This window comes from Mastomys coucha, unplaced genomic scaffold (assembly GCF_008632895.1).
Source record: "Mastomys coucha isolate ucsf_1 unplaced genomic scaffold, UCSF_Mcou_1 pScaffold6, whole genome shotgun sequence".
NCBI lineage: Eukaryota > Metazoa > Chordata > Mammalia > Rodentia > Muridae > Mastomys > Mastomys coucha.
Genome location: NW_022196912.1, coordinates 20947019 through 20973392, shown reverse-complemented (window position 1 = coordinate 20973392; position 26374 = coordinate 20947019). Strand labels below are relative to the sequence as shown.

Sequence of the window (26374 nt, the reverse complement as noted above, 5' to 3'; positions counted from 1 at the left end):
CCTGCAAGCCACTGTAGGAGAAGGTTTCCACCCCATTCAGAACAGCTGCAGGGTCATAAGTGCTGCCAAAGGTCCTTGTCTCTGAGTTCTCATCCTTGATGGAGGCAGGCCATGGTGCCACATGATGGCAACTGGGTGCAAGGTCATGGCCTACACCCTTTGCCTCCTCTGTCCTGGTGTAGTAGATGTGCCCTGTCCTATTTGTGTTACATAAAAGGCACATCTCAGATTTACCTCTAGAAGCCTCCTCATTCCAGAATTCAGACACAGACATCAGTGGTCCTCTTGGCACCTCCTTTATCCTAAGGCAATTTTATGTTCTTCAATGCAGTTTTTACCCAAGTCTTGCCTTAGATATTAGAAGGTTTTTGATTGCCCAAGTAATGACATCAATGCCCAGTTTCCCATCTGCTTCTTTTAATTTTTTTCTTTTAGATTTATTTTATGTGTGTGGATATTTTGTCTGCATGCATGATGTATGTGTGTACGCCACATGTGTGCCAGTTAAGGTTAGAAGAGGGTATCAGATCCCCTGGAATTGGAGTTACAGATGGTTGTGAGCCATTGTGTGTGTGCTAGGAGTTGAAACTGGGTCCTTTGCAAGAGCAGCCAGTGCACCTACTGAGCCATCTCTCCAGCTCTAAGTTGCTGATGCTTGAATGTATTCCTCTATTTGATAGGGATTCCCCAGAAAAATAGTACTACTCCCTGTCTGTCTGTCTCTTTTGTCACTCTTTGTCTCTGTCTCTCTCCCTCTCCCTCTCTGTCTCTCTTGGTCTCTGTATGTCTATCTCTCTGTGTCTCTGTCTCTGTCTCTGTCTATGTGTCTGTCTGTCTGTCTGTCTGTCTCTCTCAGTGGAGGAGGGAAGAGAAATGGTGGGTGGGAACCAACATGGGTTAAGAGTAGCTCAGGCACCTTTGACTTGCACCTGAAGGCTGATGGCAGTCTCTGCCAGTTGAATCTCTTCTTTCTGGGAGAGGTACAGGTCATTCTTCTATCATGTAAAGCCTCCAACTGACTGGCTGGAGCCCCCCCACACACACACACACACTCGGAGTAGGCTCTGCTTTACAGAGTGCAGCAATTTAAATGTTACTGTCAATGAAAACCAGCTTTGGAGAAACATCCAGAATGGTGTTTGACCATGTACCTGGATCCTGTGGCTTAGTAAGTTGCATGTAAAATTACCCATCACAGAATCTCTTGTAACAACCTCAGAGGGACATACTGAGTGGAGAGTTATTTCAAATCCTTACAGATTTAAAATTCAATAGGAAATGATAGCCTGTTTTCAAACGAGGAAAATGAGATACGGGGAGAATAAATGATCTGCCCAAGTTCATGGGAGGGGTACATTCTTCAAGCCTGAACCAATCTCCCACTTTTCAACAGATAGTGTTTCTAAGCCAGTTGTAGGGAGCTGGAGCCCACTTGCTCACAAGCAGGCTGTTTCCAGGATCACAGTCTCTGGCTCTCCAGCAGTTCTGCCCCTTGACCAGTTCTGCCTCCAATCTGATCCTAGCACCACAGCTGGCCAGATGCTGGCCAGATGCTTCCAGGGAACCTTCCTTGACAACCAACAAGCTACCACCACCTCAGACTGGGATGCTTAGCTGGGCTCTCTATATGGAAATCTTTGATGCCTATTGAGAGGTGAGGCCAAGGAAGATAGAGTCTGCTGTGTTCAGAGCTGAGGTGTTTAAATTCTGAACAAGGGGAAATTTGAGGTCGTTCTCAGGTCAAAGATCTCTGAGAAGTTAAGCCGTGGCTCCCAAAAGATGGAAGACTAGGATTCTGATGTAATTAAGCCTAAGAAGGGCATGAAGGAGCATAGATGGGTTATGTACTTGACTCTCAAGAGATGGAAATGCACAGCCTCGCAGGGAGAAAACACCTTTCATTTAGACAAGGTTCACTAAAGTCCAACTAGGTTCCACTAAAGGAGAAATTGAAAAAGAAAGAGAAAAACCACCCCATACACACAAGGAAAACAAAATAACCTCTGTTGGCAAGAGCAGCAGAAACTGAGCACACTGAGATCCTCCAAGGACGCCAGGCTCAGGAGGTATCCCACAGAAAATACCACCTGCATACCTACTGGAAAGCCAGTGTAGGCACAACTGGACCCAATATAGATAAAATAGGGAATAAAAGTGGCAAAAAAATGAAAGGCCAAGAAAACCAAATGGCTAGGTAGATCTGACAAAGGCCGAATAGAACTTTGAGCACTGAATAATATAACCAGCAAAAGTCAGTGTTCCACAAAACAATGAGATATGCAGATAGTACACAAAGCCCTGTAATAAAAAAGCAATTTATTACACTTATGAAGTGGTTTGGCTAGTTACAGTTCTTATTTTATAGACAAGGAAATTGAGGCTATAGGGTTCAGCCAGCTCAAACTCCCAGACAATACCTGTGTATCCAGTCTCTGAGTGTGTGTGAGCGTGTGCATTTGTGTGTGTGTGTGTGTGTGTCTGTGTGTGTATATGACAAGGAAACTGAGGCTAGAGGGTTCACCCAGCTCAAACTCTCAGACAATACCTGTGTATCCATGTCTGTGTGTGTGTGTGTGTGTGTGTGGTATGTGCTTGGTGTGTGTGTGCATGTGTGGGAGTATGCATGTTAGGATGAGGTTGAAGGTAGCTTCTTGTAGTCCTCATCTAATACTTTGGATATCAATGTTGATCTCTGTTCCATATCACTAGCTGAGCTACTGACTGGTCCTTTCTCCCCTCTGTCAGTCAGTCAGTCCCTAATAAAAACATGAGCACACTCCTATGTTCTCGTCTGGCCAGCAGGAAGTGTCCTTGCTTTGGCAAGGACATACAGCAGAGGGAAGAGGTACTGCATAATTCCTCGTGCCATCACTGATGTGAATCCTAACATGGGGAAGGTTCCAGAAGGAAAACACTACTGGGAATATGCTCATGCCAATGATTAGGACAAGCTCCAGCCAAATAGAAGCCAGCCAACCTTGCTGACCTGACAACAGAAGAGCTGGAGACTCCTTTCCCCTTACCAAGGGACAGCACATCAATTATGGATTATTAGATCAGATCTCCATTTTCATATTTCCTCCATGTATTATCACCTCTCCTTCTCACTGGAATTCTGTCTTGGGAGTTATTTAATTGATGTGCAGAAATCTAAATTTAATTTATTATGATCTAACTCACTTTAGAAGCCAAATTACCCTGCACTGGAGAAGGATCAAGTCAATATCCCACTTGGCTTTCTATTTATCTTCCATGGGGTTTTCGCTCCTTCTCTTTAGTATTCATTTTATCTCGGGTGCTGGCTGTAAATTTAAATTTTCCTCAGAATTAGGCAATTGCTCCTTCAATGTTATAGCTTAATGGTCAATTTTAATTACAGGAGCATCACTCCTTAAAGAGCTGATAGACAGAACGGACATCTAATATAGGAGGAAAGGGCTATTTCTCAGACCAACTGAGGTAGCATATAATTCAACAGGGGTGAGCATAGCCTCCTGTGTCACCTGCTCCAGTTGCTTTAACCACTTTCAGCCTCACTGACATGGGACCAGCTACTTTCTGTAAAGTACAGGTGCTGTGAGTTTCTACTCTCTGAGTTTCTGGGAATAAGCTGTGTCCAGACTCCTTCCAACACTGGCTTTTCTTTACATAATTTTGGCCTTCTTTAATCCCTGACAAGAGCAATTTTCTATTTACTCTCCCCTCCTGTGGCTGTCCATGTATGTTGCTCTCTGCCCACATTTCAACTAAGCACCACATGAGAATACAATGTTGGGGGAAGCTTCCAGGAAGTAGAAAACTTCCAGTAATTATTATAATTGCCTGAAAAACCTCCAAATGTGAAATATAATATGATTAGCTGAATGGATAGAAGCCCAGTTTTTTTGTTTCTGGAACTGGGGTAGGAGGGGGGAAATCACACAATGTGGACCCTATATGGAGTTTAATTTGCTTACTAATTAGTATGACAGGGGTTGCCAGAAAAGTCAAAATCAACATGACAGCAAAGAGGAATGGCTCCTGGCATGTGCCAAGGCAGGAGACTGCAAATGCTGAGGGATCTGCTTCCTGCTCCGAGAGCCACAAACGCCATCACCAAAAGCTCAGCCCGAAGATCCCTTGTGGAGACAGGCATTTCGAGTTAGTTAATCATGTAGCTGAGGAATCCATCCCAACTGCTGATAGATGTCAGACAGAGAGTTGGCTCCACTCGCAGTGCCTAATACCCGTCAGCCACTGGGATTCCTTCTCTTTCTGTACAGAGCCTGATACAGTGAGTTGCCCAGAGATTTGAGAAGTCCCTACATCAGGTGGGTTAACCTAGCTGTTATAGGAGGTTGGTAGTAAAAAAAAATGTTTACTAAGAGAAGAAGCCAGTGCTCAGGAGAGACAAAGAAGGGACGGAATACAGGGGAAGAGCAAGCAATGGCTTGAAAGGGTAGCCGCTATCTGGGTGGAACTGAATGCAGAAACACACTCAGCTGAGCCCTTCTAGGCATAAGAATCAGAACGGAGATGGCCATATAAAGCTGGTGCTGTGATGACCTTTCTGGGATAGAGAATCTGAAGGAAGAGGAGGACAGATTCTCCCAGGATGGCCAGACAACAAAGCCAGAGTAGCCTTCGTCAGGGGCAGAGTCTCCTAGTCAGAAGCGTAGCCCTTTGAAAATTGCTTCTAGAAGGATTTAAAAGAAAAAAAAAATGGAAAATGAAAATTTGAGGAAAGAGCTCTCCCTTCAAAAGCCAGGCTTCTCTCCCCTCCTTCCCTAGCTGCAGAGATCCAGCAGGTATCATAAGGCATCATCAGAAAGCCCTTCAGCTGCAAGAAATCGCTTGTGGAGCCAAGCAATTTTCAAGGCGGCCCTGGTGAACCAGAGTATCTGGTAGAAGTCACAAACGAGCAGAACTAGGGTCACGGGGAGCAAAAATATGAGTCAGTAATGGGGGTTGGGTCTTGTTATTACCACACACCTGCCTGGTTATGTGGCTTCAAACCTCCCTCTGGGCGAAAGGAAACATGCACACAGGCTGGCGTTAATGGAATAGAAGGAAAAGGGTCAGGAAAGCCGAAAACAATAGGGAAAGGCCAGCGTGAGAACTGCACCCTCTTGTTCATTCTAACCTAATTGTTCTGGACAGGAATGCAGGCCAGAGTGTGAGTGTCAAGGGGAGGAAGAGATAGCAAATGGGAAGGCATAGTCCAGAGAGAGTTTGACCTTGCTCAGCACCCTGTACTGTAGGCCACTGCTATCCTGAAAGTGCTTCTCCTTCATCTCTGCCTAGCTACTTTCTCCCTCCATCCCAAGGGCAAAACTAATCTTCCCCCAACCCTGCTTTACAGGACCAAATCAGATCTCAGACGTAAGATAAGATATGAAGAGTCACTTGCTAAGACGTAATGCATATGTAACATAGTACTACTGTCAACATGGCCACAGTTACGATTATTTCTCCTGGAGACTGAATGCTGATGGGGAGAAAAATGCAATTGTCTTTGTGCCAATTTATGGTTAGCTGCTTCTTCCTTCCCTGTGTCCAAAATGGGGGTCTCTGACAGCATCTACACGTGCTGTGTGTGACTGGGTGTCTCACCTCATTGTCCAGCTGTAGGAGAATGGACATTATTAATGTGTTTCCCTCCTGGGGCTCAAATCTTTATCCTAAACTTGGGTTGGAACACAGTGCCATGCAAATGATAAGACAAGAAACTATTTTAAGAAACTAATATATGAGGTTATTATCTGCTCAGAAAGCTGGAGATAGAGCTTTTGCTAAGTCTTTTTATATACATAGTGTATTAAAAAAAAAAGATGGAGCTGTGATGGATGATTCTGGGGAGAGACAGGTATAAGAGCAATCGGCTGAGTGTGCCTGGGACTCTGCATTTGTTGAAGGTCAAGGGAGTGGCATTCTGGGCTATCTGCTCAAATTCTGGATCTGCTCGAATTCTGGCCCCCTTTCTTCTTGTGGATTTGTCAGCCCCACAGGGTCTTGGAGGTGCTTCCTGTTCTTTGTTACCATGCATAGGCCTACAGTTGTGCTCACCAAGAATGTGGTTGACAGGGTTTGTAGCTCCCCAAGTTTCCTTCTAAGTGCAGGTGTGTGTGTGTGTGTGTGTGTGTGTGTGTGTGTTTTACTAAGAACTAAATCTTAAGTATCACACATGTTAAGCAAAAGTTCTACTACAAAGCAAAATCCTAAAACTCTCACTTTATTTTATTATTTTATTTTAGTGTGTGTATATATGCATCACATGGCTGTATGTCCATGTATGTACAGGTATGTGTATTTTTTTTTCTTTTTGAGTCAGAGTCTCACTAAGTTGCTTAGGCTGGTTCTGTACTTACTCTGTAGCCCAGGCTGGCCTTAATTCTTCCACTCTTCTGCCTCAGTACCTGGGGTTACAGGCCTTCACCACCATACCCAGCAAGATTTCTCTAGTGGGAGAGATCTAGATGAGAACTTGTGGGAAGCCAAGCAAATAGACCAGGTTACAAAGGTGACAGAGTCTATACTGGGCTGAGTCACTCACAAGGTGACAGCAGAAACCAGGGAATCCTTGCACAGCATTTTCTGTAGGCTTGGTTCTACTTTAAAAAATGTCATTCCTTCAAATACTCAGAATGAGCCTGGGTGGTTACTAGTTCCCCGTTTTAATGAAGGTGCACCTGAGTATTCTGGAGCTAAAGTGATTTCGCTGAAGCCACATAGCAAACAATTCTTGTGCCTGGGTCTAGCCACAGGTATGTAGTAGACCCCATACCCACCCTTATCAAGGATCTGTCAAGGCCAGGGTCACCCATTAAGACAGGTGGGGTTTCTTGGCCAGCACCTGAATAGGAACAGTAGAGCAAGAAGGCAGTGGGAGGAGGTTTGGAGGAGAAGCTCGGTTCTGCACTTGTTCAGCCAAGACTATCCTAGAGACACCTTTCCTCAGCCCCAGGGCCAAGACCCCTCCTCCCTTGAAACACAGCTCAAAAGAGAGTTTCAGAGTTAAGTGTTCCCTAAGCCCTGTCACTCACTCCCCAAAGGTGACATTAGCAGAAAGCCTTCAGCTCTCAGCTAAGCAGAATCTATCCCTTCTCTCTGTGCCTCCGAAGTGGAGGATAGATCTCCCCAGATACCATGTGCAGCAAGGGCTTAGAGCCTAGTGCATTTTCTCTCAGCTCTGTAAATAAGGTGACATCCAGATGGCCTCTGGCTCCCTCAAAATTAGGTCAGCCCCTGAATATGGAGGTATGGGCTGCAGGGAATGACTTTGAAATGACTTTATCTCTCAGGACTCCAGGAGGGCTGCTGGCTGTCTTTTCATAGAAGGGGCTCTTTTATGTCAAAAGCAGACCGCAGTTCCCAGACACCATGCCTGCTGAGTCTGGATGGGGGTGGGACTGCAGTCTCAGGCTAGGGAAAATTTAGTGCTGTGGGTGACAACACAAGTAATAGTGGCAGTAAGCTGAAAAACTGGGGGACGTCCTCATAAGCCTGTCCCAAACACTGGACGTCTCCCCAGAATAACCAAACCCCTTCCAGGATGTCTCATATGAACTGTCAAAAGAGGATTTATTGCACATTGCTTATATAAACACTGTTCTCAGGAGCATTTCTCTCACCTTGGGAAACACCGATAGTTTCTCCCCAAATGACATGGTTGTCACCATCCATCCTTGTCCAACCCCCCTGTGGCATAGTTCCTTCTGCAGTGCCATCCCAACCTGTGGTAAGGATGTCACAAGCTAGAGGAGCATTTAAAATGGACCCCCCCATATACTAATTCAAGGTTTTTCCTGCAGAGTGTCTCTCTCTGTCTCTCTCTGTCTCTCTCTGTCTCTGTCTCTGTCTTTGTCTCTGTCTCTCTGTCTCTCTCTGTTTCTCTCTGTCTGTCTCTGTCTCTGTCTCTGTCTCTCTGTCTCTCTCTGTCTCTCTCTGTCTCTCTGTCTCTCTGTCTCTCTCTCTCTGTCTCTCTGTCTCTCTCTCTCTCTCTCTCTCTCTCTCTCTCTCTCTCTCTCTCTCTCTCTCTCTCTCTCTCTCTCTCTCTCTCTCTCTCTCTCTCTCTCTCCTTCTCTCTCCTGGAATGAGGCACACCACCTGGTTCAGAATGGAATGCAGATTTGTTATTCAGATGCGCAGGGAAAAGAGACTTCACCAGGGAAGTTCTGCTTATGCTTGCTTTAAAAACAAACTCACTACAAGATTCCTTTAAGCAATCCATGTCCTTAGCCTATTAAAATTAGATTCTGGAGACTAGGAAACACACAAACAGTCCTCCTTAGCTGTATTTGGGGACAGGAGGTGACCCCCCAAGTCACTGTCTACCCATGTCTTCACTCTGGACTCAGAGCAGCAGGAAGACAGAGCTCTGTGGCTTACCTCCACTCAGTAGGACAGACTTGTCCTTTCTACTATTTTGTTCTTCTGGAAGAGTGACTGCTGTGTCTCAGATTACATCTCTTCTCTGCAAGGAATCTGAAGCCAAGAAGGCGAACCCCACCCTTAAATCTCTCAATATTGCTAGGCAGGGCTCTACAGTCTTTTCTCTTGCTGTTCCTCTCAGACCCTAAGGTCTGCTAGAGTGTGGGTGATCTGCTTGAAGCTGGTCTCCTTTCATGGGCCACTCAATACTATCCATGCTCCCCTCTCCCAACCCCCAACCTGACAGTCTCCTGGTCGGTCCAAGAGCCTCTCTCAGCACATTAAACGTTAAAGCTTTCCAGGCAGAAATAATGCTTGCATTTTCTCTCACTGCCTCTGAAATCAAGGCTGGGGGGTGGAGGTGGCAGGAGGGCGTGGCGTGTACAGAAAGTAGGTCATTAGTGGTAAAGACTACAATTTTCAGTTGCTTGTTAATGCTCTGTTTATATGGATTTCTTCAAATGTGACATTTTAATAGCATTGTAATTGTGTGATTACAGTGCAGTTGACACCACTCGGGGAGGGAGGGCACAGGGACTCCAGAGACCTGTGGGGTTAGATAGCTCTTACACAAGGTTGGCTGGGGTACCCATTCAGTAATTCTCAGACCAGTATGCTTGAAAAGCTTGAAAATTGGCTCCCTAAGGGCTCTCTGCTAAACAAGAACCATTGGCTCCCGGGAAGCTTTCATATGGCTTAGCTCTGCCACAAAGCTAATGGTCCAGGTTACCTTGGGGCTCACTAATAAAGGTGCCCTGGACATTTACTCATTCATTCATTTTCTTTATTTATTTACTTTCTTTAAAAAGTATAAACATACTTTTTAAAGTTTCTAATATACTTTGAAGGAAGGAAAAGGCCTGTGGATATTCAAAAGTAAAAGAACAAGGGTCATATTAATGAAAAGGAGCCAACATTAGTTGAGCACCTACTGGTGCCCACCACTGAGCTACACGTTTGGGTTCACCCATCTTTCCTGATATCTGAGCACCATTTACTCACCAGGTAAAGCTCTCTTTCAATATCCCTGGATCCTAGCTCCCAAGATCCCTCTCCTGGCTCCTCTCCTGACTCTGGCCTCTTTTCCACCTCCTTTGCTGGCTATTTTCTTGCTTTCTTTTGTGACTGTGCCTTCCAAAATTGAAGGATCCCAAACAGACCAGGTACTTTTCTGAGCTCTGGGTCTGTATTAAGCAAATTGTGCTGGGCAGATCCACCCAAGGCATGTCAACCTGAACAGGTGCCCAGTGTAACCCTCATCTGCACATCACTACTGGCTTCATCAAAGCTTCTTCAGGTGAAGGTGTAGCAGCTCCATGAAGTACTATACATCACTTATCTAAAGCATTATCCTGGGCAATTCTTCTTCCTCACTTTCTACTTCCCCCTGCTCACTTGAGTAACCCACCTGATAACTTATCTCCAGATCCTTTTATACTTACCTCCAAATTATGGCTCTAACCTAGCAACTAGCCACTCCCCACCCTCCATGTCTCTGCAAACATCCCAACCACTAGTGCTGCAATAAGACCCAACTGACTCTATCCTTTCAATGCTGTTTGTAAAAACAAGACCAGTTCTCCATTATCAGTCTTCTACAGCTGCTTAGCACTCCATCTGGACCATTCTCTATTTGACAAACACCTCAATAATCGGATTTGAAATGAAGCGTTCTATTCTTTAGATGGCTTCCACGACTCTTAAAGGCTGAATCAAGGCCCTCCTATACTTTCCTAGAAACTTACCTGCACCATTCATAAAAATGACAATCACAGTTGTCTGTGTTTGCTTTTTTGTTGTTGTTGTTATGATTAGAACCATGCAACTGGGGAGGAAAAAGTTTATTTCATTTTCAGGTTATAGACCATCATCAATGGAAGTCAAGGGAGGACCTTAAGTGAGGAGCTTGAAACAGAAACTATGAAGGAACACCACTTACTAGCTTACTCCCAGGCTCACATTCAACTGGGATTCTTATACAACCCAGTCCCATCTGCCTAAGAATGGTAATTCCCAGAATGATCTGGGCCCCACTTCATCTATTAGCATTCAAGAAAATGCTCTGTAGACAGGCCCACAGAATCTGATCATGGCAATTCTTCAGTTGAGGTTCTTTCTCCCCAGGTGTGTCAAGCTGATAACCAAGATTAGCTATCACAACAGTCTATACCAGAAGCTCAGTCTAATGAAGAGTATCATGCCTGCCTCTTTGACAATACTGTAGTATTCTTGAAAGCAACAATGTATCAATTATCACTGTTATCACTGGCATCCTGGGGTATTGAAGATTCTCCAATATGTGTTGCATAAATGACCCTCCCGTAAGTTTCCCTATAAAAGCCCTAGGATTTGGATATCATTCCCATGGCATGCACAAACAAGGGGGAAAGAGAACTGTAAGATCCCAAGGATAGCTAGCAAGAAAGTGGTAGAACTGAGACCAGGACAACCTGCCAAGAAAGAACTTGAAATGGTCCTGTATCCAGGAAGAGGAAATGGTCCTATATCCAGAAGGAGGAGGCCAAAAAGTAGAGGTCTAGCAGAAAGAGATTCAAAGAGGAGGGGTGTCTGGTTTCCAGATGGACCAAATCAAGACTGGGGCACATAATGGAGCTATGAGATAGGAAGTGGGGGTAGGGATGAAGGGGGAAAGGAAGGGAGGGAAGGTGAATATCCAAGAGTTTTTGCCTGAATTTCTCCCCACTTAAGGTCCTTGACTCCAGGCAAATGACAAATTCTTTACCCCATCTACGGAAGTCTTAGCTACTTATCTCACGACACTGTGGTATTGACTTAGAGATCTAGTAGATTCATAAAAGGAAAGGACTGGACACTGTATACTCTATAAGTTCTCAGTAAAAAAAAAAAAATATTGGCACTTTACTTGTTTGCGAAGTAAAGATACACTGTGTGTCCATGGGGCACAAGGGTAATTTTGGTGATGAGACAGTGAGAAGTTCCAAAAGGTCCTCCTATAGGGAGACCAACCTGGCAGGCAAGAAATCAGTGACACTTTCCTCCTAGAAACTGCCCCTATGGAAGCTAAGCCTGTTCCCCAGCTCCGCCAGCCTCTGCCCATCCCAGGCTGAGCCCATAAGGGATGTGCACAGAGATCCTCTAATTGGTTCTGACTTGCTTGTCAAAATAGCAAAAACTAAAAACACTGCCACCCAGCAACTTTGAGATACACTAACCATACGTGTCATCTGGGCCCAGACATGGGAACATGCCTCTAGAAACCTACTGGGAGAAGGGAAAGCGGGAGCTGTTGCCTTAGAAGCTGATGGTGCTGAGGCTTGGGCAAGGTAAAGAAGGGTGGGGATGTCTGCTTATTCACCGGCCTTTACACCCCTAGGTGTAAAGGCTTTCTTCTCTTTGTGGAGCCGATTGGCATGGATATGTGCTGCGGATCTTAGACCTGTATCTCATTTTTCACATTGCTGTTGAATGACTTGCCTAAGGTACTGCTGGCTTACTCCTGTCACCCATACATTAGCACACCTACATGGAGCTCCTTCTATTCTTACTCAGAGTAAGCTGAGCAAATTTGCTTCCTGAACCCCCCTTATGTCACAACACTTAATGTGATTGCCTATTGATTGATCCTTAAACACATATGCCTTAGCAGCAGGATTCTAAGATTCTTCTCAGAAGACTAGACATTTGATAGAGCTGTCCTAATGGAAAGTATCCACTGCCTCAGGATAGTTCTCTTCCCCACCCTACCCCCTATCTCATCTTGGGCCTCATACTGGACAAGGAAAGTAAACAGACAAGGAGTGCCCACTCCACCAATTCTGCCTCATGGAAGAAATGAATCAGTATAGATATGGTAGGAAAGAGATCAAGAATACATTCATCCTAAATCAGAGCAAATCAGCCATGATGAAATTGCCAGGAGGCTGTAGGGAGGCAGGTAAAGCTCCAGAGAGAAACAAATGAACATGAGAATGAAACACATCAGGCATAAAATCAAAAACATCACCACCCACAAAATGAAAACTCCAATCTGGAACAGAAAGAAATGACCCAAGTATGCACGTTATAGAATTATTTAGTGTGGATTTAATAAAATAAGAGCTGAAAGATGAGATGATAAAATAAAGCAGTGATATAGAGAACTTTTTTTTTTAAAGATGGAGCATTGCAGAACACTTGTAAGAGGCCAATAAATGCAGAAACTCCAAGAAACAGAGTAGACGCAGCAGGAAATCTAATTACTGATACCAACTAGAGGGTTCTAGTGCTGGCTTTGCCACCTACACACAGCAGAACCTTGGGCGAGCCAGTGTAACTGCAGACAAGAAAGGATGGAGTCACAAAAGCGAACAGTGGGGAGAAAGCCTAAGAGGAAAACTGAGGTGGTCTGACATTGGGAGAATCATGACCTCAAAAAGCGGAATAGAAGGAGCACACAAAGTAGTATTCTTTTATTTTGGTTGAGGCTCCCTAAAATATGTAAAAAACAGAATCTGCCTATTAGTAAAACAAGACATGTTCCACAAAAATTGCTAAAAAACAATTAATGTGAAGACATTTCCAGGCCAGAGAACTGAACTTAGAAATTCAAGAAAGAAACCACCAAGCATCCAGGTAGAACTAACGAATCACCAGTGAAGGACAAATGTTTAGTTGGCTTCCATCCCAGCTTACACCCCCAGTACCATCGCTTTTCAGAAACTAAGGAGGCAATATACACAACAAAGATTCTCCTTAGGACTCAGAGCATTTGAACTTAAAGGGCTGATGCTTGAGCCTGGAGACAGACTGGCAATATTACTATCTAAGTCTTCTACAGTTATAAAGACTACGTTAGGTCAGCTTTCCGTAGCTGTGACGAACGACCCATGAGAATGAACTTACAGAGACAAAAGGTTTATTTGGGCTCCAGGGTGCCAGGTTTCATAGATTTAAACCTATGGCAATATGGGTCTGTTGCTTTGGGTCTTCTTATGAACCAGTAGGTCAAGGTGGAGAGCATATGATAAAGCAAAATTGAGAGAGAGGAAGAGAGAGAGCATGACCTCCATGTTTGCTTCAAAGATGCACTCTCAATAACCTACTTACCTCCTACTAGGTTCCACCTCTTAAAGGTTTCCATGACACCTCAATAGTTCTACGGGCTGGAGATCAACTCTTGAATACACGAGCCTTTGGGGAACATTCAAGATACATTCTACAGCAACTATGGTACTACTTGGAAGAATCAAGGCTGTCCAACTCCTTTGAAGCTGTGACAGAAAGCTATCATCTACTAATACATTGCAATGCCCTCCCTCCTACCTAACCTGAACTGTAGGTAGCCCATAGGCCACAAGTTGGACACGGCTATAAATATATAAGAACATCCAGTCAATGAATAGGTGATTAATTGTAAAAAAAAAAAAAAAAAAAAAAAAAAAAAAAAAACAAGAAAGAACTATAAAACAAACAAAACAGAAAATCTATATTTCATTGTGAAACAGAAAAATCTATGGAAGAATCATGAAATACTATGGAAATGTTCACTATTCTGGCAATCTAAAATTAATGATAATGCAAACAAGCAGCTTTAAGCTTCTTTGACTGCAAGAATCTACAAAAAGTCATTGATACAGAATGAAAACAGATAGCCCCATGTTTTCTTAAGGCCTGGGTTCTGGCATATGGTCTCTGTTTAGCCTTATCTATGTGATTTGGAGTAAGCTATGTAGTCTATTGAGCCATAGTTTCCTCAGCTATAAAGTGTGAAGAATAAGAAATCTTACATTTAAGGACTGAAGGCAAATGCTATATATAAAAACTAGACATGCTCACCGTGACTGTCCACAAGAAGTTGAAGGTGAAGGATGAAGATGAAAATGAAAATGAGCAACCCTTTTATACACACATGCACATACACCCACATGTACACATATATATGCATACCACATATGCATATAAACATATAATACACAAACATACACACACTACACATACACACATACATACCACATACACACATACACACCACATACACACACACTATACATATACCACACACACACACACAGTCTGAAAGAGAAATACTGACTGCTGACCTGGACAGCTAGTAAGCAACTCCGGGCTCACTAAAGTTCCTGTTCCCTGTTCCAGGAATTCAAGTTGCAGCAAGGGAAAGCTTTCCACGTGGTAAGCCTTTGGGCCTCCCATTTCAAACCAGGCAGATAGCAAGACCCTGTCACCATTGTCTTCTTCACAGGGGACCTCTTTCCCTAAGGTCCAGTTATGGTCTCTGCATGGCCACCACGAGGGATGGGGCTTGCAGAAATGTAGCACATATGGTTGAGAAGCTGAGGTATCAACTCAGTCACATCTCCCAGAGTTCTGACCTTGAGTAAGTCAGTTAAACTCTCTATGACTGCTCCCTTATCAGAGAAACAAGGGAGTAATAAACCGAAGCTATCTCCAGTGCCTCTGAGCCCCCTTCATCTATAGGGTATGGAGTTCTGAGTCAGCTGTGTCCCCACAACAAGTCTTGCTGCCAAGATTAGTTCAATAAAGAGAGGAGAGGAAAGGGAGAGGGCAGGGAGGAAACAGGAGACTGAATTGCAAATTAGTAGATGAGAGCAGGACAAAGCTCTAGTCTTGGTGTCAGAATTCTCCTTAAAGAAATACCAGCTTACTCTCTCCCATGAAAAGTGAGCATCAATGTGCAGAGAACCCCAAACCCATGCCTGGCGGAAGAACTACAGAGGGAAAACAACTCCACTCTATAAAGAGCAGGTGAGAAGGGTACAACCTAAAGTCAGTAGGCTGATGCCAAAGGAGAATCAGGATATGTGCACTCATTAATTATAAAGAGGAAAATGATAGATGATAGTAGGCGGTATGGAAGATACATCTCCAAGTGATGAAGGTTAGTATCACTAGCAGGAAGACACATGGATATCATGTGACCCCCCAAAATGATGGACTAAGAAGGGTTATGTTCATATCTAATATGTTTTACAAAATTATGCAACTACAGTTTGGTCAATAGTAAATATCAGAAAAATCCAACAAGGACACATTCTACAGAGAAAATGGGAGCACTAAAACCTAAACATCAAGGTCATTGAAGACAAGGAAAGATAGAGAATGGCCTACAGATTGGAAGAGGCAAGGAGATATAATAGGAATGCAAGATCCATTACTTAGTGAATTCTCAGAATGACTGTGCAGGTAACATATATAAGGACCTTGGATGGGTGAGCTCAAGACCCAGGGTTTGCTTTGGGAGTTTCTTGAACCATGGGTTGCCTGGCCCCATTCTCTACGTGTTAATGCCCCTGCTTTCTACAAATCAATTCTGTCCATACACTTTCACAAATGCCTCTTAGACTCTGATCCATCTCCATCCCAAATGATTACCAAGTATATTTTATCTTTTCTTGCTATTGCTGCGATAAAATTTATATGACAGAAGCCACTTAGGGAAGGAAGAATTCCTTAGGGTGCATGGTTTGAGGGAGCAGCCCACTGTAGCAGGGAAGGCACTGTGGTGAGAGTGGCCATGGGAGAGAGAGAGTGTCTGCAGACAAGAGACAAAGCGAGATGAATGCAGGCACTCTAATCATTTTCTCCTTGTTAACAAGTCCCAGTCCCCAATCCTGAGGTTATGCCACCCACAGTTAGAGGGAATCTTCTCTGCCCTCCTAGTCACCCCCAAAAGGTTGTCTTCTAGGTGATTTTAAATTGAGGCAAGTTGACTGTCTAGATTAACCATCATAGTGGATATGTGCACACACACACACACACACACACAGAGAGAGAGAGAGAGAGAGAGAGAGAGAGACAGAGACAGAGACAGAGACAGAGACAGAGACAGAGACACAGAGAGAGAGAGAGACAGAGAGACAGAGAGAGCCTATGCCTATGAGTCCTACCAATATTAATTTTCCCAACTCTTTTGTAGCCTTAAAGCCATTTGAATTTACTGTTCATAATGCATACACCTTAGTATCCATTTTGAAAGTATTTACATTATGTTTTCTACTGAAAAAAACAAAATAAAACAGAATTCTTCCTTTTTTTTTTATCTCCTAGTTTTTAGGCTGGTGAAGTAAGGAGCTCTGGATCAGAAGTCTGTGTTTCAGGGACTAAACATAAGGTTAGGAGCAGGAAGAGAATAAAACCTTCCCTTTTCTCTACTCTGCTAGTAGAGGACCCAAGAGGCTCAGTTCCTCTTACCCGGGGGCAAGATCACATTGTGCAGGGCACAGTAGATTGCCTGAGGAAGAGGGCACTTGATAGAATTAAAAGGCAACCAATTTAAAAGCGATTAAGCAAGGAAAGGGGGATTTAATGACCAGCTTTTACCATTGTGAACTAGCTGAACCCACTGGCATGGAGACTAATGGTTTAATATGTTGTTAAACAAGGGTGAGACGTCTGTGTGAATAATAAGGGCATCTGTAGTTATAGCGACAAGGGTGAAATTACCCTCACCACAGGCACTGGGTCTTGGGGGTGGCACTGAATTCATTTCCTGATGGAGACCAAGGCCAGCCATTCAGCACTTTCCAGTCCTGGAGAGGCAATTTCCATGAAAAGAAAGGGGTGTGAAAGTAAGAGAGCCTTGGGAAGCAAGTGGCCAGAGCGGGGACTAGATGTCTGGTACAGGACGAGTTAGCTTTGAAGGGCCAGGAAGAAGTGCAACTATGTATTAACAACTTCTTACTGAGGAGCCCAGAGTGCAGCCTGTCTCCTTATAAGGTACTTGGCAAATGACATTCTGAATGGGGAAGCTTTAAAGATGGATGGACAGAAGTGAGTTTGGAAGTTAGTACAGGCTCCTGAGAGTGTAAAAAACCGGGATTCCAATCACAGTGGCTTGAAGGAAGTACAGCTAATTCATTCAATGCCTTTGCTCAACTCACTGTGTCCTTGGGCTTGTTGCTTCCCACCATGATGATAATTGACTAGACCTCTGAAAATATAAGCTAGCCCCAATTAAATGTTTTCCTTTATAAGAGTTGCCATGGTTATGGTGTCTCTTAACAGCAATCAAACCCAAACTTCGCCAAAGCTCTAGGTTCTAAGCTGAAGCTGGAGTGTCTGCCTACATTCTGGAATAAAGAAGTCTTTGCTGTTCATCATAACTCTGATAATCTGCTGGCCACTCTAGGCCCTTGAATGCAGGACTCGATTGTGTGATGTTGAATGGATCCAAATCCTGCTGAATAGAGACACCATAACCATGGCAACTCTTATAAAGGAAAACATTTAATTGGGGCTAGCTTATATTTTCAGAGGTCTAGTCAATTATCATCATGGTGGGAAGCATGGCAGCATGCAGGCAGACATGGTACTGGACAAAGAGCTGAGAGTTCTACATCTTGATCCACAGGCAGCAGAAGCGACTGGCCCACTGGGCGTGGCTTGAACATATGAGACTTCAAAGCCCACTTCCACAGTGATACACTTCTTCCAACAGGTCACATCTGCCACCCAAGGAAGCCATGTGATGTTCTATCTCTCAGGTTTCATGCTGAACCTAGGACTAGACCGTCAGTGCCTATCTATTGCATTGTAGAGATGCTCATGTACTGCTAGAGAATCAGTTTACCCCAGCCCTTTCCTCATCTACAATCAGCTCCTACATGTCATAGAGCTTATAAAGATCATTCATGACACATGGCTTACAGAGCTCATTCGGGACAGATGGTCAGCAGCTGCTAATGAAGAATGCACCTAGCTCATCTCGTTCTTGGTGAGCCAACCTCAGAAGCTCTGGAGAGAATATGGGGAGAGGGAGAGATATGTTTCCAGCAGTGTGCACATTTCTGAAAAGCCAATTACATGCTTATTACTCCTCTCCAGGAATAAAACCCACGTCCCTCATGGCCACCCTTCTTCCTTGCACATACTGGCTTATCTCAGTCACGCCGGCCCTTCTGCCAACCACCACTGTCAGAAATATATAGCAGGGCTCTTAATCACCTGCCAACGGGCCTGCAAGTGCAGATGCTCATCCCAAAGCCAAGAGATTCACATAAGAGCTGGAAGAGCCAGCAGGCACTGCACAGATTGGTCATTATGAAGGCATGGAAGGGACATGTGTAGTTCTGGGCACAAAAGAACATAAAGTAAGCGGCTTTTGAAGATATCTTAGGTCTTCTCCCTGTCTGCCTGTCATTTAATTTTATAAATAAAGTTTTATGGAAACATAGTCATGGTTGTTGTTGTTGTTGTTGTTTTGCTTAAATACTCTCAATGACTGCTTTCTTATTATTATTTCTTATTACTTAGGGGTTACAACTACTCTACAGCCCATTTGGCCAAACTAGGTCCATCTGGTCTTTTACAGAGAAAGTCTTCTGACCCTGATAGACCAGAAGGAGCACAAGACCCAGGCACTGATGCTCTAAGTTTGAAATCAAATGTCTTCCTCACCCCACCCTGGTCGTATGGCCCTAGCTAAGTTTCTCTGCTCATCATTTCTCCTCATACATAAAGTATGGATATAAATCTACTTTACAGGGTTATGATAACCAATAAAGTGAGACAAGCTTGAAGTGAAGGCCCTGAAGAAAAATGCATCAGAAAAGAACTAGGTAATCTTTCTTCCCTGTGGCTCTGGTACATGTCACTACACCCTAGTCTTCTGTTTTTCACGGGTTGTTTTCAGAGCTGTTGAATGTATTTTTGCAAATTTTCTATATGCAGACAATATATGTGAGTCAGAAAAGGGAAAAGAACAGAGAGCTGCTTTTTATTGCTTTGTTCATATCGACAAATCAAAGGATGCCTTTCTGGTTAATGGTGATGATGCTGCCACACCCAAAACAGTGACCCCTGAGATCTGAGACCTCAGAGTCCTCTCAGCAGGGGATGGTAGAATGCACCACCCCATCTTCCATCTCAGTGTCTGGATTAGTGTTGACCCTTGAATTACATACAGTGGATCATGGCCCATTCCCCAAACCCAGAATTCCCCTCTATTCTCAGTAAGGAATCAGGTCTGATCTGTTGTTGGCCAGTTTGTTTGCTATTTGAGATAGCACCTTGGCATAAAATTCAAGATGGCCTAAAACTTACTTTGTTGACCATGCTGGCCTTGAACTTACAGAGATCTGACTTCCTTTGTTTTCCCAATGCTAGGATTAAAGTTATATGCTAGCACACCTAGTCAAAGTCAGCCAGTGTTAACCAGTGTTAACCAGCTCTCTACCCATTCTCCCCACATCAGAATATCATCCTATACCAAGCATCTTGATGATACATAACATTTGTACAAATCCTTGTCATCCCACCGTGTGCAGGTGTATAGGTGTTGACAAGTCTCCAAGAAGCAGGAGCAGTATCCACTTGAGGTAGACAGAGCTTTCTAGGTAAATAGGGTAAAATAAGGTTATCTCTGGGGACTCTAAGCACAGAAGAAATCATGGTAAACCCAGAGTATGGCTTTAATTTAAAGAAGCAAGAGGGAACAACTGAAAATTTCTGAGTGACCTCGTATTCGCTCTAAGACACTCTATTGAACAGTAATGGTAGGTGCCTGGGACCAAATATAAGAAGCCCCAGCCAGTCATCATGCTTGACACATGGTTCCATTCTACCACTGACTGCTGAGTTCAATAAGCCAATCACCTTATCAACTTGGACAAACTTTTAAAAGATTACATGGTAAGAATAATGAAAGTAGTCCTGATTGAATTTGTAAAGGGTCTCATCCTTGCATAAATCAGCTCATGTAACCTTTCCCAGAACTTATATGTCAGCATTGCTATTATTTCTATTTCAAAAATAAGTGACACACAACTTTTACAAATGTTAGGAGGTTGATCAGCCCAGAGTCCAATATAGGAGGTCTGACTCCAGATCCTGTGCCCTCATCACATTCTGCTTGCCCACCACTAACATTCTAGAAGGTGAAAGAGACAGGCGGAGACAAGCTCTGGGAGATGGGTAAACAGAGGTAGAGTGAGCTAGCTGAGGCCACTGGCATTATGCTTGCCCAGAATGAGATTAAAAGGGATGACCAGAGAATGACAATGCAGGACTGCCTATGAGACAGAAAACAAAGCAAACAGGGTTTTTAGACCATTGGACAGAGTAGAGGGATGCAGAAGACACCAGCCTCCTTGTCAGCTGGAGAACTCTTGACTCGGGTGGGCTGAAGATGATAGGAAACTGGTAAAAAGGTAAAAATGAACTAGTGAGTATATCAGAGTTCTTCAGAGAAACAGAGCTAGTAGGCTGTGTGTGTGTGTGTGTGTGTGTGTGTGTGTGTGTGTGTGTGTACGTGCGCATGCATGCCCAAAGAGATAAATATCTGGAGTTATTCTAAGGTGAAAGAGAGTAAATGAATTCCAAATCTGGACAGGTGACATGTGTAAGCTTGGACAGGAGCTGATATCTGGGCTTGGGTCTGAAGACTGGTAACTTGGGGTTTCTGGGGTCTAATCTGGAAGAGAACACCTTGTTCAGGTAAACTTTGTTCTTTGATCTCCAGTCCATCAACTGGCCAGATGAGGTCTACCCTCCTTTCAGACTGCAAAAGCTACTGATTTACAGGTTAATCTTTACTCAAAGTCTCCTGATTGAAATGTTAATTTTTACTCAGAGTCTACCAATTAAACATCAAACATATATTAAAAATATCTTCATAGCTGACTGGTATTTGAGCAAATAATTGGGTTGCCGTAGCCTAGTGGAGGTGACAGGAGACACTAGGTGTCACAGTGAGCTTGTCTTCACAGAGAGTGCGGCAGGGAAGGCCAGAGACTCCAGTAGAATGCCAAACCCTTTCAGGAAGACATTTCGTGTTGTGGGAGGCGGGGCCACTCACTTTTGCAAAGGTCAGAGTGTCCATTTGGATTCCCCCTTCCCTCTTATTACTTTCTGAAGTCTCCCAGGCCTTGTAGGAACCATTTCTTCCCACTATTATTGCTGTTGTTATTATCCTTGCTAATCTTGGCACAAGGCTGCCCTGGCTGGCTTCCAAGAAGGAGAATTACTTTCTGTCTCCCTTCCACCCTCCTGTTGCTTTCAGTTGGATTCAGTGTCTTCTTTCCACAGTGAGATGCTGGCAGGTGGCCTGTAATGGCTGAAGTGGTCACCTGGCCTGGCTCAGAGATAAGTGAGGCCCAGAGTGGATGAAGCTGAGTCATCCTGACACCAAGCTAAGACAAATGCTTGAAGAGATCCCTGAGCCTCTAGTGTTCATCGGCATACCACCATAGGAGCTACGCTGACTTCTTCATCTAATGTGCTGTGTGTCATGCTCACTTTTCTGATCTCTGCCTGTCTATTTTATCCACAACGTTGGTACTCAATGGGCTTCTATCAGCCCTAACATTCTCCCATCTCACCATAGCTGGCCATTTTCCATCATCTATATACATAGATAAGATGTCTCACCTGCACCAAGTATGCAAATATGTAACCAAGGACACAACACATATTCTTGGGATTCAAACCGAGGACCCTTCACTCTAACCCCAGGGTCCTTGCTTCCCAGTGCTGCCGAGTTTTTGAATCAACCTAGAGTAAGAAATACATTTCAGTTTGTGACCAAAACACCCACATGGCACAAACACCTACAAATACAATAAAGACTAACAGTTTTAAGAATGAAACATTCTCTTTCTACTTGCCTTGTCTTCCACTGGCAAGATAAACAGACACAGATGCACACACAGACACACACACACACATATACACACACACACAACATTCTCTTTCTACTTGCCTTGTCTTCCATGGGCAAGATACACACACACACACTTGCACACACAAAAGCTAAAAATTTTTAACTCATAATTTTAAAAGATGTTGAACTAGTGAGATACCTCTGTCTGCAAAGTGTTTGCTGCACAAGTATAAATACCTGAGTTTGATCCCAAGAATCATGGGATGGTGGTGCATGCTTGTAATCTCACTGTTGGGGAAGTGGAAATGGGCAGATTCCTGGTGCCCCCTGGACAATTCGTCTAGCCTGCTAGTCAAACTCCAGGCCAGTGAGAAACCCTGTCTTAGAAACAAAACAGTGAATGACACCTGAAGAACAAGACCTGAGATCATCCTTCAACCTCCATATGTAAACTCACACATATATGCATATACATGTGTATCTTTATATATACACATACACAAACACAAGTAAATTAAAAAATAAGAACATGGGTCCATTTGGCACAAAAACAGTATCATGAAATGACATGTGCTCTTGCCTAAGCATTGGGCAGACATGTACAAATGTTTGTCCTTGTCATTTTCTTACTCTGATAAATTAAGAGACAGTGTGGGTCATAGGTGCCCAAAGGCCAAACCATCACCTTATGTCTTCCCTAGGTGTATGAGATTCTAGACAAGAGATTCTGTGTTTTCAGATCAGAACTGGCCACTGTAAGAAAAAACCTAGGGCATTAATACTGGTGGGTTCACAGTAATATATCCACCCCCTCCTATGAGAGTTGGTATAGATCATCAGTTGTCCATGACCTGTGTTTCAACTTAATTGCAAAATGAAATTCGCAGTTATTATAGTGGACTTGTATGGATTACATAGCTCTGTAAACAATAGCCTTTGGAAGGCTACAGGCAGTAATTGCTGCAGGGGACAATATGACACAAAGAGGGGTCTATCTATCTATCTATCTATCTATCTATCTATCTATCCATCTATCTATCCATCTATCTATCTCTCTTCTCTCTAATCAGATCAGTGATTTGGGAAGACCTATCTTACTGTGGATGGGACGATCCCCCAGGGCAGGCAGATTAAAATGTGTGTTCCTGGAATGTATTAAAATGAAGACCATGAACTAGGGACTAGTATCCATCTAGTATTCTGTGCAGTCTGAGCTGCATGCAACCAGCTCCCTCAAGCTCCTGTTGTCATGACTTTCCTGCTATGGCAAACTGTTCCCTAGGACTGTGAGCCAAGATAAGCCCTTTCTCCTGTCAGTTGCTATTTTCCTCAATCACAGCAACAGACAAACTAAGACTAACTAAGACATCATCTATTCTCACTCTCTAGGATGATAATGACCCTCTAGCTCCAGGACAGGACAGGTCATGACTTTTACTCTATAAGGTCTCCCATCATGGCCAGGAACTGGAACAGAAGTCTTCAGGGATTCCAATCAGCTGTATGTCAACAAGAGTCCCTAATTTAAGCCACTGGAGGATGCTACCACTCTCCTGGATATCAGGACAGCCATCTTTAGTTAGGCCCAGTGAGTGGTCCCTCTCAGCAAAGCATGGCTCTTACCCTCTTCCATCATGCACTCCCACACTTAATAGTCAGTGTCAGAAATACTGTTCCCTTATTATAAATATGCAAAGCTTGGGAGGCAGCCGGCAAGAGGGATAAAACACCCGGGATTATTTACGAGCCTCTGACTCCCATGCTAGGGCTTTATTTGCTTAATGAATGGCCGGGGCCAGCCATAAGCCTAGGGATTGATGTGTCACTGAGAGCAGAAGACACTAGAATGTGGAGATGTAAAAATGACAAATTCTCCAAGTCAGCCAACGTGGTATTTCATTGCCCCTGTATCTGGTGGGGTAGGGAAGGTGAGAAGGGAAGGGCAGATCACAAGCTAAACAGTCACCATGGAGAGTAGCTTCAAGTTGAGTGATCAGCCATGTTGCAAACCAGGAAACATTTTCCAGAGGGGAAGCAGAGAGTGAGAAAGAAGGGCAATTCTTCATAGTTCTCGGGGCTTCTAGACACCCCCAGCTCACCAAGACACTCTGAGGATTCTCAAATTGTCCACACAGTAAACCATCATGTGTCTAAACAGCAGAGACTAGCACAGTAGAGAAGGACTGTCATACACAAAGCCAGTCACTTCCTCTCTTTAAACTGGTTTAAACCAGTTGGTTTAGTCATTTGCAAAAGGTGGGCACTTAAGGAGATTTATGAGGAATCCTGGGCTAGTGAGATGGGTCCAATGTGTAGAGGCTCTTGTATGAGGAGTTACGTTCAATTCCTAGATCCTACATGAAGGCAGGAGAGTTACCCTCTGACTTCCACACGAGCACTGTGGCACACGTGTGCCTGCAAACACATGCATATACATGCACGATAAAATAACATTTAAAGTTGAGGACTGTAAGTGTCAAAGCAGCCTCCTACTCACATAGGCCCTGCCAATCCCACCTCCATAGTTAATGTCACGGGAATTACTGCAGCACTTCTAAAGGCAATGCCCGCCTGTACCACATGCAGCTCCATCGTCTTTTCAGGCACTGTCTTTGCCACAACCATCTAATCCACTGCTCTTGCGAAATTCATGTTACATGAAGATAGTACAGATTCACCATCCTCTCTTGGAATGACCTTCCTAACAGAGATAGACTCCTTCAGCTCTTTTCTACGTGACTCATTGAATAACAGAATCCTTAGCCTTTAGCAGGGTTTTTATACTCAGCTAGTAGCGGTTTCCCCAGCGGCTTTGCAGCCCAGCAGAAGCAATATGGAATAGAAGATAAGCAAAGATTAGGTGTACAGGTAAAAGTTGACTCTTTCAGCACTCATCTCTCTTGAGAAAGAACATGGATATGGTGCTATCTATTAGGCTCACCCATGTAGACAAGGCTAACCCATATGGTACAGAGGAGCAATAATCCCCTAACTGTTCACATGACCTCATGTCGCATAATGATTCAGTCTAGATCATCTCAGGATCTTTTTAGAGACAGAAGTGTTTGCTTCTATCTTTGGTTGAACCAGAATAATTTTTTTATATTCGTACTAGAGCAACTTTTGCCTAATATCCTGATATACATGCCTCTATCCTTCATAGATGGCAAATCCTTCACTCTCTACAGTTAACTGTGCATCATCTATGAGCTAGCACTTTGCACAGCATACAAAATTATCTGTGAACTACACTTGTGGTTTCAAAACTGCGAGTAGCTGAGGAGTAGAACTTGAGTCTTCACTGTTATCCCTAGGGCCTAAGAAAGCGTAGGCCATATAGTAGACGCTCACAACCTCCTAGTGAACAGATCGGCTTCCTATCAGGTTACCTCAGGGTAGCTAAAGAGTCCTCATTATGGCAGAGCTGGATCAGGAACTGGTCTATAGAGGAGAGCATGGTGATTGTGAGTTTTCAGAGCAGCACAAGAGGAAGCAACAAGACTCTAGTCCTTAACCAACATCATACTAGGAACAAAGCTAACAAGATTTACAGGCCCGATGCCAACTCTAATTACTAGGGTAAGAAGTGTAGGCTGACATGCAACTATCTGATCTCTCACAATCTGACATCAGGCACCAAGGTGGGTACCAAGATTGGACTGAAGATAAAAATCCAAGAATTTGTGTCAGAAGTTGCTACAAGTATGTTGAGAAAAATGGATTGAATGGTTGAACTCAGAGGTTTATGCGGTTGTTTAATAGGCCAATAGAATAAAGTCATTGCCAGTGTTCAGAAAATAAAAATGTAGAATAATTGTAGGAGACTGTCACCAGTGGTCTCCTATAGAGACACATACACACATACATATATACACACCGATAGCACAGCTACTCAGTTTTGAAAGCTCAAGTATAGTTCACAAATAATTTTGTATGCTGTGCAAAGTGTTAGCTCATAGATGATGCAGAGTTGACTGCAGAGACTGGAGGATTCACAATCTATGAAGGAGAGAGGGGTGTATACCAGGCTATTAGGCTATGCCTGTCACCATTGCAAAACACCCAGAAACACTGGCCTAATTGTATGTCTGCCATTTGCTGAAACCCATGAACCCTTCCACCAAACTGCTAGAGTAACTATTGACAGCTTCCTCTTCTAATTTCTAAAGGTTTAAAAACATGCCCCCTTCCACTGCATTCTTTGCAGTGAGAAAATGTGAAAAACATTTATAGGCTTCTAGCCCTTGAACAGCAGAAGTCAACCAAGGACAGAAATGTTACGGACACTAACACTCAGCACCCACTGGCCTGGAGTTAGGTGTGGTTTAAACCTCTGATCTATCAGCTCTCTCTCTCTCTCTCTCTCTC

At 43.8% G+C, this 26374-nt stretch overlaps 1 protein-coding gene across 3 annotated transcripts in view; it reads right to left on the bottom strand.

Moving 5' to 3' along the window:
• Positions 1-26374, bottom strand: part of Galnt14 (polypeptide N-acetylgalactosaminyltransferase 14) — a 222558-nt gene that overhangs the window by 88674 nt on the left and 107510 nt on the right. Inside the window, exon 1 of one of the 3 annotated variants that reach the window (XM_031355842.1) lies at positions 17289-17367. The exons of the other annotated variants lie outside the window; for them this stretch is intronic. Within the exon in view, the coding sequence (XP_031211702.1) occupies positions 17289-17318 (30 nt within the window). The 5' untranslated portion in view covers positions 17319-17367. Of the gene's footprint in view, positions 1-17288; positions 17368-26374 lie in introns of those variants that run through there. 3 annotated transcript variants of the gene reach the window in all.